The sequence below is a fragment of the Ammospiza nelsoni genome, chromosome 9 (assembly GCF_027579445.1).
Source record: "Ammospiza nelsoni isolate bAmmNel1 chromosome 9, bAmmNel1.pri, whole genome shotgun sequence".
Taxonomy (NCBI): Eukaryota; Metazoa; Chordata; class Aves; order Passeriformes; family Passerellidae; genus Ammospiza; species Ammospiza nelsoni.
The window spans coordinates 25,043,722-25,060,773 of record NC_080641.1 but is presented as its reverse complement, the minus strand read 5'-3'; the positions used below and the strand labels follow the sequence as shown (position 1 = coordinate 25,060,773).

Sequence of the window (17,052 nt, the reverse complement as noted above, 5' to 3'; positions counted from 1 at the left end):
TTTAGTCAGTTCATTCTGCTGGAGTTTATGGAAGGCATTACTAAAAATGCAAATTATATGTTTTGAGACTTGAAACTTTCAAGTAACTATTAATCTTGGAGCTTACTTTTATATTCTGAGATTAAATAATGACATTTTAAGCACTTAAACCTTCACTAAGAGCAAGATAAGCAAGCATATACTTCGTTTCAAGCATTTTAACAAAGTTGAGTCCACTGGTCTTTTTATGTCTTTAATGTTAACCATATGCCTGTGTACTTTTCTGAAATGGTGGATGGTATTTAGCAGAATGAATTACAACCTATAACTATCATTTCTTTAAGACCACTAATAAAGTAGGAAGTGTGTGAAATAAGGTTTCATTTTTAAGGTAAACAAAGTAACTTTTTGTGAGCATTGCCTTTTTATTGCTGTTTGCAGCTGTAAATCATGTCTTGAAAGCAAAGCCATCTTTTTAAAAGTGTATTTTGAAAAACAGTGCATTATTTTCTCCTGAGCTGTTGAGACAATTTCCTGTCCAGATCTGGTGCCCCATTAATTTTATGCTATGAAAAAAAGTCTCTCTGAGCCATAGGAAACAATTTTGGGATTGTTGCACATACATATATCACCACAGATCTGCCTGCTGTAGTTCTGCAGATGATGTTTAACAAACTCCTGTTTATTTTGGGATTAATGTCCTCCTTCCCCCACACTTGTGTGGTTACATAGCCTTATGCTACACATAAATGGAGGATTTTTTTTATTTCCTATGTGTAAAAGTTGAAATTTGAGTGCAATTACAGTAACAAGAGGAACTCTTTTTCTAATGAGTCTCAAAACCCCCTGACCAAGAAACATGTAAAACTCTCCTGTAGAGAGGGAAATTGAGTGCACAGTGTTAGCATAATAGCAAGGGCTGAGACATTGCTTTGCACTACGGTTTTATGGGATGATATTTTAAAAGGTATTCGGAGATTTATGGCCTTTTAGGGACAGCTAAAATTGTTTTCGTATTTCTAATATTGCTTTCATTAGAATTTTGAAAGCATGTTTATGGTATCAGATTGCATTCTAAGGTGTTACCAAATCATCCAGAATCTCCACTGCTTAAGTATATTCCCTCGTACCCCCGTGTATCTTCAGAGGAAAAAATGGATGAATATAAGCGCTTTGGTTTAAAGTGTATAATCTGTATTCTGTCATGTACTTCATCTCCCAGGGAAGGTACCTGGGAACTCACTCTGCTGTTTTTATTTATCCTGCCAGTGCAGTATATAGATGAGAGGACTAAGGTCCAATGGTGTTAAAACAAGACATGAAATATTGATTAATTCTTTTTTAAAATTCCCTTTTCCTCCTGAGTATAGCAAATTTCAGATGCTGCTGTCAATATAGTGCTCTCCAATAAACCTCCATTATCGAAAGGGTCCTGATCTTCATCGTGTTCTTATAAATGGTTATTATGATTCTAAAATGCTTTGAAAGCTCAAGGCCAGTGTTTTCCTGGTGCAAGAGTAGAAAGCAAGTTAGAAGCAATGCAGCCTTTTATCATGGCAGAATGTTATTTTGACATAACATGAATTGGATTGGGAATTCTCCCTGCTAGACAGTAGCAGAACATTCTGGTTGAAGAGATGAAGATCCTGATGGGGCAGATAAACAGCTGTACACTTCCATGGCTATATAGGTGTCCAAAAAAGCAGCACAATTACAGTTGGTTTCGTCCTAATGAAACCTGGGTGTTTGACACCCTGCCTTTAGTTTCCACTTGTTGCTCTTCACTTTAAGTTAACCCTTTATTTATTATTTCCAGTATGAGCTTTACAAAAGCAGCTAAACAGATACTTAGCTGTTTCCCCAAAGGAAAGGATATATCAGGAAAGTCAGGGATAGAAGTTCACACCAGCTCAACCATGAAGGAGGACAGACATGGGCAAGAAAGAGAATATTTAACTACTTTCAGTGTTCTTGGACTCAACTCTGGGAATTAAGGCAATAGTTTTTCACTAAAAAATCATAGGTTTATTTAAACTGGAGTGTACTGGAGTTTCTTTATGAGCATAAAGCTCTTGGAGGTTCTCTAGTATCCATAATAAAAGGTATTACACAGAGAAGGAATTTGAATCTCAGACCTTTATGTGCCAGGTAATTGTCATCATAAAGTTTGTACAACTACTCTTTCACCCATTGTCTTAAGTACTATTTGGTTCAGCTGGAGCAAGGATGTAACACAGAATCTGTGCCAAAACCACTGATTGATATATTGATGCAGGAGGAGGGAGGCAGGAGACTGGAGTACATTCTTGCTCTGAAACAGGAAAAAACACTTGAGGTTGGTTCTTCTGTCTCACAGGGAGGTTGGGGCTTATAGGCTGGGTAAATTGCTATAGGGTTTTTTTTTCACATGAAAATTTTGTTCCTAGCCCAAGATGAAAATGTTTTTAGAAGAATTTGTTGATGGCAGTAACTGATTTGCACATGGGCTTACTTGGGAGTTCTTTTACAGCAAAACTTAATTGTGTGCAAATGTTAGGCTGCTTTAACTTGGGATGGAGAACAGACTGCTCCCTGCCACACCCAAAAGCTAGGAGCTTACAGGTGTGGCAGAAAGCTCATATATCCCCTCCTCTCACTCACACCCAGCTCTATTGAGGTGCTCTGTTAAGATGGGCTCCATTGACTCCCAGTCCCCCATTGGTAACATTTGTGTGAGCAGAGCCAACAAGATTTGGTTTATGGTTAACAATGCATGTGTTTGCTCAAACAACCAGTCTGTGAGCCAAATCCTTACACATGTAATTTTTCTCACTGGTGCAGGTTATACTTCTGGGCTGATTGAATATATCTAGTCATTTGGGCAAAGACTGTCAATCTGGGCACTATCCTCTTGTGGTTTTCTCTCTGCTATGGTAGCTCAAAGAATGATAACACAAAATTAGGTAAAGGGATATGCACAGAATTTTGGTTTTCAGAACCTTTTGTTAGATGGTTTTGTACCAAAATATCCATGGAAGTTTCATTACTGTGTGAATTTTCAGGTTGAGGGTAGCCCACTGTAGATTAAGATTTTGCTTGCAGAAGAAAACGGTCCCTACTCATATGAGCACAACACAAATTCCAACAGTACTTTGTGTTTTGGTAAACTTATCTCATTTTACAAACTCCACTAATTGCTATCTTTCAGATGTGAAAAGAAATAATTTTCTGTTTTGCTGGAGATGCATTATTTGACTTCAGATATTTAACATGTTTTTTTTTCCCTGTGGACAATAGCTGGAGGCCCCAAGCTGGGAAGAATGAGAGCATATCTATAAATAATTCAAAGTAATTGTATGGTTTTGACAGATTGTCAAGCTGCTTAATGCCTTTTGTCCCAGGCAATGGATTTTATTTCTTTGATAAAGTGTTGATAATTTCTCATTGCAATTTGTTTTCTGTCTGTTTATTTTTACAGAGTCCAGTCAGGTTCATATCTCAGCACGGGTTGGTTCACCTTAATTTTGGCTATGGATGCCTGCTATGGAATTCACGTCTATGGGATGATAAATGACACCTACTGCAAGTAAGATCATAGAAAATTATTTTCATGCATCTACAATTCTGATGTCTTGTCAAAATTTCACAATTGATTTTAATATCATAAATCCAAAAAATGGATCAGGCGGTCATTTCCCAGTGTTTTGCATTGATGTGACACTATTGTCGGCATATTCACTCCTGATATGGCATGTGCTGTTGATAAAATAAAAACGTTTACAAAATCTAACATCAGATGTCATAAGGAGCTATTTTTAATCAAAGATCTTTTGCAGTTTCTGAATTAGCTGGAAACAAGGTATGCTCATATTCTTTTGATAAAATGTACTTGCTTCCATTGCTAAAACAAATCTATAGAGGAAAAAAACTAACACATTGTTTTCTGAATACCAAATACACCTGGAAGTGGAATAAAATGATTAGCCCGGGATAGTTACCTGAAATTACATTTCACTACCATTGAGCAACGTACTTGAACTTTCTCGGTTATATATGGCTTGTTTTGAGTAGTAGAGGGTTCTAATTAGATAATAAAACAAGTCCTGTGAGCTTTATCGCCATAAACTGACATAAATTTCAACCAACTACTGTTGGTGACCTTACAGTGACAGTGGATTAATCCTATGGCCAGAAGTATAACTCTAAACACAATTTTTAAAAGTCCAAGTTAAATACTTTAATCTACTGTGTATGGTAGAAAAATATAAGAGGAAACTATTCCTCTTTCATTCAGAAAATCAGGAAATGTCATGAACAATTTATGGTACTAGCACATACACCTCTATTCTTCTGTACCTAGGCTGGCCCAAGCCCTGCATGTAACCAGTCCAGTGAATCACGAGCTCCTAAAGTCAAGCCTTTGTGCAGGTTCTCACTCTACATTCTGTGTCACTCCAGTGTGAGGCTCATTGCTGGCAGAACCTAAAAAATGTCACAAACAACAGAATTTGAGTCACAGCTGTTTAATTAGGATATCTTAACATTAGAGGCTGACTTTTTAGAACTTGCAGATCTCACTGATTGAGTCATCCAGATGGAATGAACAGAATGAACATATGTTGTTCTTTGTTTATGAAAATACACAGTAGGCACCCTGGGATGAGGGGTGACAGAACTAAGGTTGTCCTTAGAGAGCTCAGCCAAGCTGGCATAGCATAGCCCTGATGTAAAACCAGCCAACAGCATGGTAGCACTGTTGGCAGCAGAGAAGGATGTCCCCTTTAAGCTGTGGTTCTGACTGGATCACTCACTTAAATTGGATGTTACTCTTATAACTGCCCTGTTCAGCCAGTTCAAGAACCAGTTTCAACAGCTGGGACTATCCAGTGAGAAGACTTTGGTTGGGAAGGGAGCCTTGTGGGCTGAGTTATCACAGGTCAAACAAAATGTGCAGTGCCCATAGGAGCCAGCCCATCAGCTTCTCACTGACTGGTAAGATGAGTGTATGCTGAGAGATAGACTGAGCTTCTTCTGCCTTAGGAAGACTCCTAGAAATTGATGTAATGAAAGCCCTTACAGCTTAGCAAAGGAGCTCAAGTGCTGACACATGGACAGGAATTCAGATCATTCATAGAATTGTTTAGGTTGGGAAAGACCTTTTAGATCATGGAGTCCAGTCGTTAACCCAGCAACTGCCAAGTCTGCACTAAACTGTCCCAAGTGCCACATTTGCACATCTTTTAAATACATCCAGGGCTGGTGAGTCAATCACTTCCCTGGGCAGCCTGTTCCAGTGCTTGACATCCCTTTTGGTGAAGAAATTTTTCCAAATATCCAATTTGAACCTCCAGTGGTGCAGTTTGAATCAATTTCCTCATGTCGTGTCACTTGTTCCTTGAGAGAAGAGACCAACCCTCTCCTCATTACAACCCCCCTTCAAGCAGCTGTAAAGAGTAAGGTCCCTCCAGAGCTTCCTTTACTCCAGGATGAAGACTCCCAGCTCCCTTAGTCATTCCTTGTGGGAGTTGTGCTCCAGACCCTAAACTGGCTCCATTGTCCTTCTCTGCACTCACTCCAGCACCTCAGTGTCTGTTTTGTAGTGAGACACAAAACTGAACACGGGATCTGAGGTGTGGCCTCAGCAATGCTGAGAGCAGGGCACAGTCTCAGCCTCCCTGCTCCTGCTGGCCACACTATTGCTGATCCAAGCCATGATGCTTGTATCTTGTATTCAGGTGTATTATAGATTTATGTTTTTCTGGAAGACAGTACTGAAGTGTATCTTTCTTCTCCCTAGGTCAGAAGGCTTTCGCAAAGTTCCCTACCACTATTACGAGCCAGGAAGAGACGAGTGTGAGGAATACTTTCTCCATGAAAATGCTCCATATGGAGGCCACAGGTTTATCACAGAAAAGAAAGTATTTGCAAAGTGGGCCAAGAAGCACACAATAATATTTACACATCCCAACTGGACAGTGTCTTGATACTGGTTTACTTAACTCTCCCTTAACAGCATATTACAGAAATGTCTCAGTTTACAATAGTTTTGCTTACATCTGGCTGGCCTTTCTCAGCCTCGGTAACACTAAACTAAAAACAGAAGACAAAAAGGGTAGTGGTTCAGCTGTTAAGCAAAATTAATCATCTGTGGAAGGCAGACACAGTGTTTGTTATTTCTTAGGGTTTTAATCCACACTATGCACTTTATACTTTAACTGGATTTTACTTCAAGGCAGGAGCAGTTAAAGACAGATGAGATTTCCTGTATATACAGGTGCACACAGAGAGCATGGTGGTCCTTGTCCATCATCTCAGATATTTAAAATTATTATTTGTAGCTCATTTGCTGTACTAAAGCACTAGTTCCATTTGTGGTATCAGTAGAAATTTTCAACAAGAGAAATGTGAGGAAAAATACAGACCTCCAAGGTCCAGGAGGGAGTAAATAAAAAAAACAACACCTGAATATATTGATACACAGCCTATTGTGAGCACTTGCATATATGGTAAAATTAGAGATGAGCTAAGCATGGTTCTTGAACTGTACCCAACTGTTGAATGAAAAGATATTACCTACTCAAGGCTCCTGATTAATTCATAACTTCTGAAATGCAACCTCCTTCCACCTTGGTCAGTCTGCACCATCTGGGACAACGTAGTTTGTGCTTTTTTGAAGCTGTTGTCCCACACTTCAGCTCCAGCAGAATGGCACTTGGCAAAGATTGTGTTTTGCAGCCCATGATGAACCTTCGGCTGTTGTACCAAGCCTGCTGTCAGTACCCAAGCTGGTGAGTGCAAAGTTGTCTCATTAATATCTCCATTTACTCCAGTTGTGCATTTGACTTGCTCCAACATCCAAATAACAGTATTTTGACAGTATTTCCCATGCAGCCATCATAATTTATTTTAGATCTCCAGTTTCTCCATCTTTAAAAACAAGGATAGTGTCTATCTACCTCACAAGAGAGTTGTGAGGACTAATTTAATTTAAAGCGCTTTCCTGATGCAGAATGCTCCAGATCATTTATTCTTAACACAAAAACAATGGTACCTGTCATTTATTCTTGTCTCTTGGGTATTTGAAGAAAGTGACAACGTGTCTGGCTCTGATGGCAAATTGTTCTGTGCATCCGCTTTCCTACTGAGGATAATTTGTAATATTGAGTTCTATCAGCTTGCATTTCTTCAGATGAAGTTGAAAGAATTCCCCATCTCACAGTATTATCTGCACATTAAAAGGCAGTTCAAGAATCTTAAAATATACTCATCTCTAGTTTAAGTATGTATTTCCAAGCTTACTGTCATGGAAAGTTTTCAACTGCAGCAGACTCATTTGTATTATGACCATAATTCAAATACACATGTGAGATTTATTTAAACTGTATTTGAACTAATGCTTTAATTTTAGAATGTGTCCTATGAATATTTTAACATCGAGAATGTCAGATTCAACACTGTAATAGCCAATACTGTGAACACTTGAAGGAATTATGTGTGGAACATGTCACACAGGGTTTACTCACACTACTTAAACATTAACCAACAGGAAACTTTGTATGCTTTTGTAAATCAAGAAAAGGGGAAAGTAAAAAACTATTTTTACATGTAAGTATTTGTATACTGACTATTTCCTATTGTATATTTGTATATATAAATCTATATTTTATATGTTCATTGCATATATATTCTCTCATCAACTGTTGCAACTCATAGGATGGGGAGGAAATCAGTATTCCTCCTCCTGATCATTGGTTTCTTGTTCCTGTTGGTAGGTGATTCCAGGGTATCATCTGTGTTTCTCCTTCTATTTTCTACCATAAATGCAGCACTCTGATTTTATTTTTTTATATAGCTCAGCTTTCACTGCTTTCTTTAGTACTCTAAGTATTCATTCTGGTTGTCAGACAAAGGCTGGGGCCATGCTTATGATCTTGGATAAACATCTATATTCAAACACAGGCTTTGTCCCAGGTTTCTGGCATGACTTTATGTCTCACCTTCCTGTTTAGAAAAGAAGAACAATAGTATTTTCCTACTCCCTTTCTTGACTGACTTTCTTGAGATGTGGAGATGAGTATTCCCATTTTCAACTTATTTGTATAACACTTTGAAGAAAAGGTGCCCTAAGTGTCTGAAGCTTACAGGCAATGCTGTGACATACAAGTAATTAGAAGTGACTGTTTCTTGTCCCAGGATTTTAAATCAGTTGTATGCTGATACAACATGGGATGAAATCAAAAGGGGAAAAAGGGTCATGGTTGGAAGAAGAGCTGTAGTAGAAAAAGCAGATTTATCACCATGCATCTGTTGAGTTCACAGAGGTGTCTGGATATATGGAAAGGTAATAAAAAATTGTAAGGCAGAATTTGAAAAATTCAGGACACGCTGAATTAGGAAGAATGTTCCAGACATATTTTACAGGGCAGCCTGGGAAATCTGGTCATTCCCTTGAGGGTAGAACATCAGCCAATTGAACTTGTATTTAGAAGGTTTCTGGGTTAACAGAAAACTGCTCTGAAAGTGCTGCACATGGAATTTGTTTGGACTGGACAGAGTTCCATGGAAGTGTCCTCATGAAGCAGAGTGTTTGTCCCCCTGGGTGTTTCTCCCCAGTGAGCATAAGGATTCTTCTGCCTAAGTTTGTTCACCGGGTTTCTCAGCTTGAGAAAGTTTTTAAGATGATTAATACTTGCCAATTCACCATAAACGTGTTGTAAAATATGTGCTTCATTCTGAAGCTCTTTGAAGAATGCTTGCATGCTGCATGAAACATTATCACAAAGGATAGCTAAGAAAAATACAGCTCTAAGAACGTCTAAATGTACACAAAATTGAGAACACAATTAGAGTTTGGGTGTCACAGAGCAAAGTAAAGGTGTTACTCTCTGCCTGGATTTGCACTTAGAGCAGATCCGCTTTAGAAACATTGCAGCAGCTTCATTCATACTAGAAAAAATGAACATCAGTTCCCTTATTTAAATGAGCTTGTCTTTAGCATAAGTTAAATGCATATTTACATGATTTTTATTGTATGAGTAAGTAACTGTGACCACTGTGTTAAAGATGATTCTACAAAGAAATTACTTGGTTGAAATCTGTTAAAAACCAGCTGTGGTACTAAAGAAAGAATAATCAGTACTTGGATGTGTAAGGAATCTTGGTGGTTCACCTTCTGAGAGCAGTTAAGAAATCAGCTGAGAATCACTTATTAATTCTTTAAGATAAAACTACTACAGTTTACCTGAATGTAATCATATCCTAATTGCTTATTCATTCAAGCAGTCCTCTTTTAATCAACTACTCATGAGTATAAAACAAGCAGGGAGTTTACCTGAGGATTTCAAAATGCATTTTCATGTTGCTGCTAAGAGAGGAATACTCAAAAATAGTTTGGCCTCTTTTTTTTTTGCCATCAGTGAGCTGAGTAGTCATCAAAAGTTTCTTCTAAAATGTAGGGGGGATTTAAGTACACTTTTTTTTAAAAAGAGGGGAAGGCATAAAAAAAGCATAAATGGCTTGGTTTTAATAAACATTTAAATGTAAATATACTTTACATTTTATGTTGCATTACCTTCTGAGTTTTGTTTTCAGAGCAGAAAGTTCTAAATAGGAACAGAAAATTTGATTTAAATTATCTTTTTGACTGGTTAATTACTATTCATAGATAATTAACTGAATAAAATAGTGTTGCTTTTTCTTTCCAAACTGACATAACAGGCATCATCCCAACCTTTTCATCCCTATTAGATGTCCAGATCACATCCTTCTGCTTATACCAAGGCCTCTTCTCAGAAAGAAAAAAATTAGTTTATATATCCAGCCAAATTCCCTTTCCATCTGGGCTGGGAGGCTCCATCTGCAGACTGCTCCTATCAGTCACATCAGTAAATGGGAAGGACTTATGGAGAGCTCTACTAAGGAGCAGATGGTGTTCCAACTTCTAAAAAATGCCCCTGAAGTGCTTTAGGCAAGGAGTACCCATTGATCTCTCTTGGAAATACTTTACTAAAGTGTTCAGTTTCTTCAATGCCTTTAGCTCCTGTGTAGAATAATTGTCCTACTCTCTTGGGTAGGAATTATCAGCAGTGGGAAAGCCATGCCCTTTACAGGAAAAAATGGAGGCAAATTCTCTGTTGTTAACTATTTGCACATAAACACCACCAGGGATGAAGAAGTCAGCCTGGCACAAGTTATCTGAACACTCACTGATTTAGCAATCTTTGAGGACTCAAAACTAATGGAAGTGGCTTTGGCAAGTTCATGAATACAGCACCTACCCCAGTGAAATCCTTGCACTCCTGGGTAAGCAGTGTTTTGTCTGGGAAGTACCAAAGCACAAAATGCTTTGCAGAATTAATAAAGAGAAGCTCATCCAACTCTTGGAGGGCTGATGCTGATGGTCTTCCATTATTCACCTGCTAGTGGGCTGGACTGAAATAGGACCCCACACAAAGATAGCTGGCAGCAGAGCACAGATGCTCAACCAGAAGACATGTGCAGGTAAGTAAGAATTAAGTAATCCCTGGATGATGCTCTTAGTGAGCAGAAAATCAGAAGCATGTTACATATTGATGCTTAGAATTTGCTGTATTTTTTTTTTCTGCATGTATGTCAGAAATAGTGTGTCTTTAGTTGTGCTGGAGCAAGCCTGGGGTGTGTTCATGATGAACCTTAGGGTACCCACAAGAGTGAGCCTTGGTGCTCACACAGGAGCTGTCTGTGGGCATTGTGATGTACTGTGAGCAGCAGTCATATATTTACTTTTAAAAGTCCTGGTTTTCCTGACTATATTTAGTTCCTTTGGGGAGGAAACATTTCATTTTCAACAGATGTGTTTCATTCTGTTCCCCTTTTCCTGAGAGGATGCACAGGAATGAAACTTAACCATAGAGGAGTGAAGCCAGCTACCAGATTGATTTATATTTTTCTGGCTATTGCTGTGATGTGCGTACCTGAAGTCATAGGGAAGGGGGAAGTTTTTTGTAAACCTTGTCTAGCATAATCTGCAGAAGATTGTGTGTCTGTTCTGGATTGGAGTCTCCTAGGCAAACCCTCTAAAAGGGGCTGAAGGAGAAAGAAAAGGTCTCTCTCCATTGAAAGACAGGACTTCTGTGGAAGCCATGCTAACATGTGTGGGCTGCTCCCCCAGCTTTTGTAGGTCCCCACCCAGCTGCAGCTTTGGGCCCTTTCCAGCCCCAGTGGAGAAGAATTCTCCATCTGACCTAGGCAGCCTGAGATCCACTCAAAGCCTGCCCATCCTCCCCTTCTGTGGAGCAGCCAAGTGCTGGATGTGCCCTGGGGCTGCAGGGACAGGCAGGGACACACTCCCCAGGCAGCAGCAGGATTTGCCTGCAGCAGTCTCGCCTCAGGTGCTGAACTCAGTTTCCTGGAATAAGATAGGAAAGATATCACTGGTAACAGTAACACAAAAAGTTACTGTTTCATGAGTGTCCTAAACAGCTGATTTCATGTCTTTTTTTTGCATTGCTTGCTGCTATTTCTGGGAATTCCTCAAAATATGTAGCTGTCAACATCTGCCACTGCTGTTCTAATTTACTGGAAAGAGACTGTAAACTTGAACTGATGCATGTTCTTACCATGTATTATGCATGATAACATGTTACACATTTTATTCTCCACTATAATAAATAATGTAAGTTTTGTGTGAACTCAGTTCAAGCAGCAGAAGTAGTACTTTTTCTTTTCCTCATATCATGTGTTGCCCAGAGCACTTTGCTGGAGCTCTGTAAATGCCATTAGCAGCTGGCAGCAAATAAACTGTTGAAACCAGTCAGGAAATAATTACTAAATTTGACATTTTTCACTGAAATATCAGAAATAGTTCAGCTTGCTTTAGTGAACCTACTCTGGCACTCACAATCACAATTCTATGTTCTATTCTAAGGAAATCTCACATCCTGAGTGTAACTTGGGAATGACTTTTTTGACACAGATGTTGTTAAGAGGTTAGGAGGGCAGTGATCCCAAAGTTTTTTCAATTTACAGGAGTATCTTTTTTATGGGAATTGAGCATGTTGAAGATTGGCTAAGATGCCTGCAGAGTTTTTAATAGTTTTGCTACTAAAAATAATATTTCTGAAGATGGTTGAAGGAAAATCAAATTGTGTGTTCACTGCTCTTTTGGCTGATCCCCTCTACCCCCTCATACACAGACCCTGCAAACACATTGAGTGTCTGCAAACACAGTGAGTCTCTGTAGGGAAGGTCCCTTTTTGTCAGGCAGGGGCAAGTAAGAACAACTAAGACTAATCTACATGGTAAATACAGCTTATAGTACTTGTTGATTAATGTTTGTTCTGTGTATTTCAAAGCCTGTGTCTGTGTTAGCAAAGAATTAGCTTAGCTGGATGGGATCTGTAGCCTGAAACTGTTGGTGCTAAGGACCTGATTTCCACACTTATCTCTAGTTTGATCCCAGGGGCTGAAGGCCACTAGTGATTGGAGCACATCCTTTGCTTCCATCCAGAAGGAATCTGGTGCACATGCTCAGGAACTCTCCATCATGCAAACTAAAGCTCATTAAGTGAGGCCACTGGACTGCACTGTCCCACAGGAAAGTGGAATTCCTGCTAGACCATCCTATAACTCAGGCTTTGCAAGGGTATTTTTTCCCATGGGTATTTTTCTTTCAAATTTGAGATCTGATTCCTCCTGTCAGACTATGGGGATTAAGGGCTCCTGATTCTTCCTAAATTTACCATCCAAATGTGCTCCATAAATCAGGAGTGTGATATAGGACAAAGTGATCCAGTATAGGTACAGCATGGTAAGTGCTTTGTTTGATGAAGAGTTAATGTGATTCTGCTCGTGGATGTAATTTTATCCTGAACATGCTGGGTGCTTGCTAATGCATGCATTGTTTTTATATACTGCAAGACGCATAAAAATTCCCTTAATCATTTTCCCAGGGTAATTTTGTTCTTGTGGCCTTCCAGTTGTATCTGTATATGTGTGCATATATGCATTTATATACAGTGTGCAAGCATTCTTCTGTTCTTAGAAAGTTGCTACTATGTGCTGCTAACAAACTTTTTTAAGTGGTTCATGTCACACAATTTGTTACTTGTATTCTTTGGTTGCCTTTTGTAATGCTGACAAGTGTATTGATAGCAGATACCACTGTACACTAAGAAAAACTTTCATACAATTTATACTTAACTTTGTATGTTTTGCCATGTGTTTCTTGCTATATGTTACTTAATTTTTGCTCCCATTTGGAGAATGTGCTTCTGTGTATTTGCAAAATTGTGCCTGGATTATTTTAAAACGTAAATAAATGTATACAATTTTCCAATTGTCTGCCATAATTTATGCATGATTTTGTGCAAAACACTTTTATTCTTGTTTATGTATATGCCACTATAATAATATCTGTCAGTTCACTGAACCCAAGGAAACAAAGATCTTTTTTCTCATAAGTGTTGGAATACATAATATATATATATATTTATAAAATCTTTAGAAATTATAATATTATTATATGATGATTAAAGATTATAATATGAAAATAAGAATATTTATAAAATCATTAGAAATTATAAATCAGCTGTTTAAAGAAATTTTGAGGCATCTGCCCTAAAAATACTCAGTAATGCTGGGTAAACTCAGCCACAAAACCTACACTTGCAATAACTCATGATTGTATTTCTGTATGTAAAAACACATGGCAGGCACAAATGCACATTGTGGAAAAGGTCCATTGGGTCCTGGTCATAAAGGGCACGTCCTTGCCAGAGCATAGATGTCTTGGGGTGAAGCCACTGGAACCCCAGGAGTGGACACTGAGCATGTGCTTGAGAGCTGTGTAAGTTAGAACGTGGGGGAGAGACCACATTTCAGGAAAAGGTGCAAACCTGTGCTTGCTGACAGGAGTGTGAGGGGGACCTACATAACTTTTGTTCCCCAGTGGACCCCGTGGTGCTAAGGGAGGAGAGGAACTAGAACTCATTCAACCTCTGGTCTCTAACTTTGCTATTTTCCTGTTCCCAGCTAAGAACATGATTAACAAGCAACAGCTTTGATCTGTAAATCTTAACTTGGTCTGTATGTGCTGAAGTAAACATATGTAGAGTAGCTGGGTTTGTGGAAGGACTGGAGATCCTGGGTTTATCTGTCAGCACTGGCATATGTAATGCAGCAGCTGTTAGCACCTAATTTTGGGCCAGATTCTGGTATACGCCACTTAGAACTGGGCTATATTTTGTCAGCTACCAGGAAATGAAAAAAGTATTTCTGTGATAAGAATAACACTCAATAAAGGGAAGAAATGCTTTCCACATGCTCAGTTTTGAGGGTCCTTCATGTCTGATGTGCTGCCAAGGGGCTTGTTAAGAATTTGTGTGTTACTTTTTTAGGCATACTCTCTGCATTAACCGTAATATTCACTTCAGAACCATTACAGTGTGAGCTCTGAATGCATATTAGTAGCATGATGTAATATGGATTCATTTCAGCCTTTTTCCATGTAGGATGGTTGGATATATTACTCTTGAAGTACATCCACCAGACATAATAGTAGTGACGTGGAATGTGAATGTGAGTTTATTTTACTATTTGTCATAGGACCAGATAATCGAGTAAAAAAATAGTTTAATTGTTGAATTAGCCCTCTTAGAGCTTTCAAACCCCCATAGAATAGCCAGCTAAACTCCTGAAGCTTTTGCTCCTGTGGCTTTACATTTGGATCTTATTTTATTAGTTTACACCAGATCACCCAGTAATACTTTGTCAATAGTCTGAGTGATATTTTCTTTTTATTACCAATTTCTTCCATAATGACTGAGTCTTCTGTGATCCTTTGTGTTTTTCTCTAAATTACTGATTAAATTGTGAACTAGTGTATGCCCAGAAAGCTATCCCAGCAGAATACCTATTCTATGGTCATTCCCCATTTAAATTGCCATTTTGAAATGTCAGTTAACCAGTTTTCCATTCCTTTAATGTGAGACATGTCAATTTTGTATTACCATGTTTTCTTAACTCAAATGTCATGAATACCACATCAAATGTCATATAGATTCCAAGTGTATCAGCAGTGTTGTCTTTCACTTGTACTCACAATTGGAAAAAAAGCCAGCAAATGTGTTTGACAGTATCTGTTTTCCATATTGCACTTAGATTGACATTTAGCATATTTCTCCTCTTTAATTAGTTTGTAATTGAGTCCCTTGTCAGCCATTCCATTACTTTACTCCAGATCCATTTTAGACTGACAGGACTGTAATTATCTAGGTCATTAAGTTTATCCTTCTTAAATATTAACACAACATACGTTTTCTTTGAGCTTTCTGGAACCTTCCCAGTTGTTCCCAGACTTAGCGAAAAGCAGCAATAATAATACTGGAGATTCTGCAGTCAGCTCTTGAAAAACTCTTGGATACAAGTTACTTGAAGTTTTCTACACAAGTGTTTCTTACTTTTCTTACTTTAGTAGCTTCCATTTAATTTTTTCCTTTTTTTTTCCTTGTTGCTTGGTAGTTTATCATCTTCATAGAGTATCATCAATTGTCTGTCTTTTCCTTAAATACTGAACACAAATATTGAACACTTCTTTCTTGTCTTCATTACTCTTAACAAATCTTCCACTTCAATCTGATAAAGATTGGTACCATTGTCAGGATTCTTAATGATTTTGAAAAATATTGTCCTTAATTCTCTGGACATAAATTTCTCCTTTGGCTACACTTACTGGAGGAATTATATATGTAATGCCTTAGTTCTACTCTATATTCAGTGTTATTAACCTTTTTTCATTTCATTGATTTACAATTAAGTAGAGGTTTTCATTAACCCTTTGATCTAGATAATTTTTGAACACATACAACTTTCTTTCCTGATTTTTCAACTAATAAACATTTGCATTTTCCAATTATTGAACTGTTTTCTTTCTGAGCTGATTCTCCTTTTCCATAATTTTCAGGTTGGTAAAAAGACTGCACCATCCATATAACTGTGAGCTTCATTCTCTTCTGCCCAGAAAGATCAATCAAGTTATCATCATAGCCACTAATATTAATTTACTTCTCTGACCAAATGCCTCTGATAATTTTTCATTATTTCTGAGATGCTGTCTGACACAAAATTCTCATTCTTGGAGAATTCTCCATTAAGAAACATTCATATAGCCTGTTCAATAATTCAGCAGAGGTACTGGCATCATGAAACTTCAGGCAGATGTTGGGCAGTCTCAGATGATTATGCAGCCTTTTTGCTCCTACACATTCCAGAAGGTGCAAAGGCATCCAGTCTTCCTGCTGTCTTCTATGATTTGGTGATTTGCAGACAGCAGCTACTATCCCATCTAGTGTTTTATCTGTTAAAGTATTGATCCATTGCATTCACATCATTTGCTTCTGAGCTGCCAGTGTCCTGAAAACGGACTGTGGCTCTTTTACTGTGAAGTGCCACTCTTCTTCTCCCTCTCTCTACTTGATCTTTCCAAAAATAGGTTATAACCATTGATTTTAATGTTTCAGTTAAGCAGTTCTTCCCATGTAATTTCAGTAATACCTGCTACACTGAATTTATAAATATGTAATTTTAATTACTTTCATTTTTTACCCAGACTATCTGGTATTGTTTTATAGAAAATTTACTACTTTTACGTTCTTCATGAATTTTGATTTTGCCATCTTAATTTCATCCTGAAAGACTAGGAGGTTTTGGTTGGATTTGTTGTTTTTTTTTTTAATCAGTTCATCTTTTAGTACTTATTTTTAGCCTCTTTCCTAGCAGGCTGTTTGCCTCTCTGCAGAACAGGAGACCACCTAAATGGTGTCATCCTTTCACCTGCATCAAAAGACAGATGCTGCATGTTCAGAATCTTTTTTTTCCTGTCTTCCTTCATTCAGCAGCCAAGGATAATATCCTGGAGGATCACACAGACATCCTTCTTCCTAAGCAATGTCCAGAGTTCCCTGACCTTGTCTGAGATCTGTGAGACAATCTCTATGCAGCAGAGCCACTGATGCATACGGTCTTTCCAATCATCTTTAATCTCCAGCCTTTTCCCCATATTGGTTGTGCTGCACATGATCCCTAACTGGCCTTTTTTGAAAAACACTTCTGCCTCTG

The 17,052-nt window shown here is 38.2% G+C and overlaps 1 protein-coding gene across 2 annotated transcripts in view; it reads left to right on the top strand.

Annotated features, from left to right (window-relative positions):
• Positions 1-13,269, top strand: part of ST6GALNAC3 (ST6 N-acetylgalactosaminide alpha-2,6-sialyltransferase 3) — a 215,555-nt gene extending 202,286 nt beyond the window's left edge. Inside the window, exons 4-5 of one of the 2 annotated variants that reach the window (XM_059478701.1) lie at positions 3,437-3,544; positions 5,761-13,269. In XM_059478701.1, coding sequence (XP_059334684.1) covers positions 3,437-3,544; positions 5,761-5,815 — 163 coding nt within the window. In that variant the 3' untranslated portion in view covers positions 5,816-13,269. Of the gene's footprint in view, positions 1-3,436; positions 3,545-5,755 lie in introns of both variants that reach the window. The other variant, XM_059478700.1, reaches the window with a different exon arrangement.
• Positions 13,270-17,052: the final 3,783 nt, after the last annotated feature.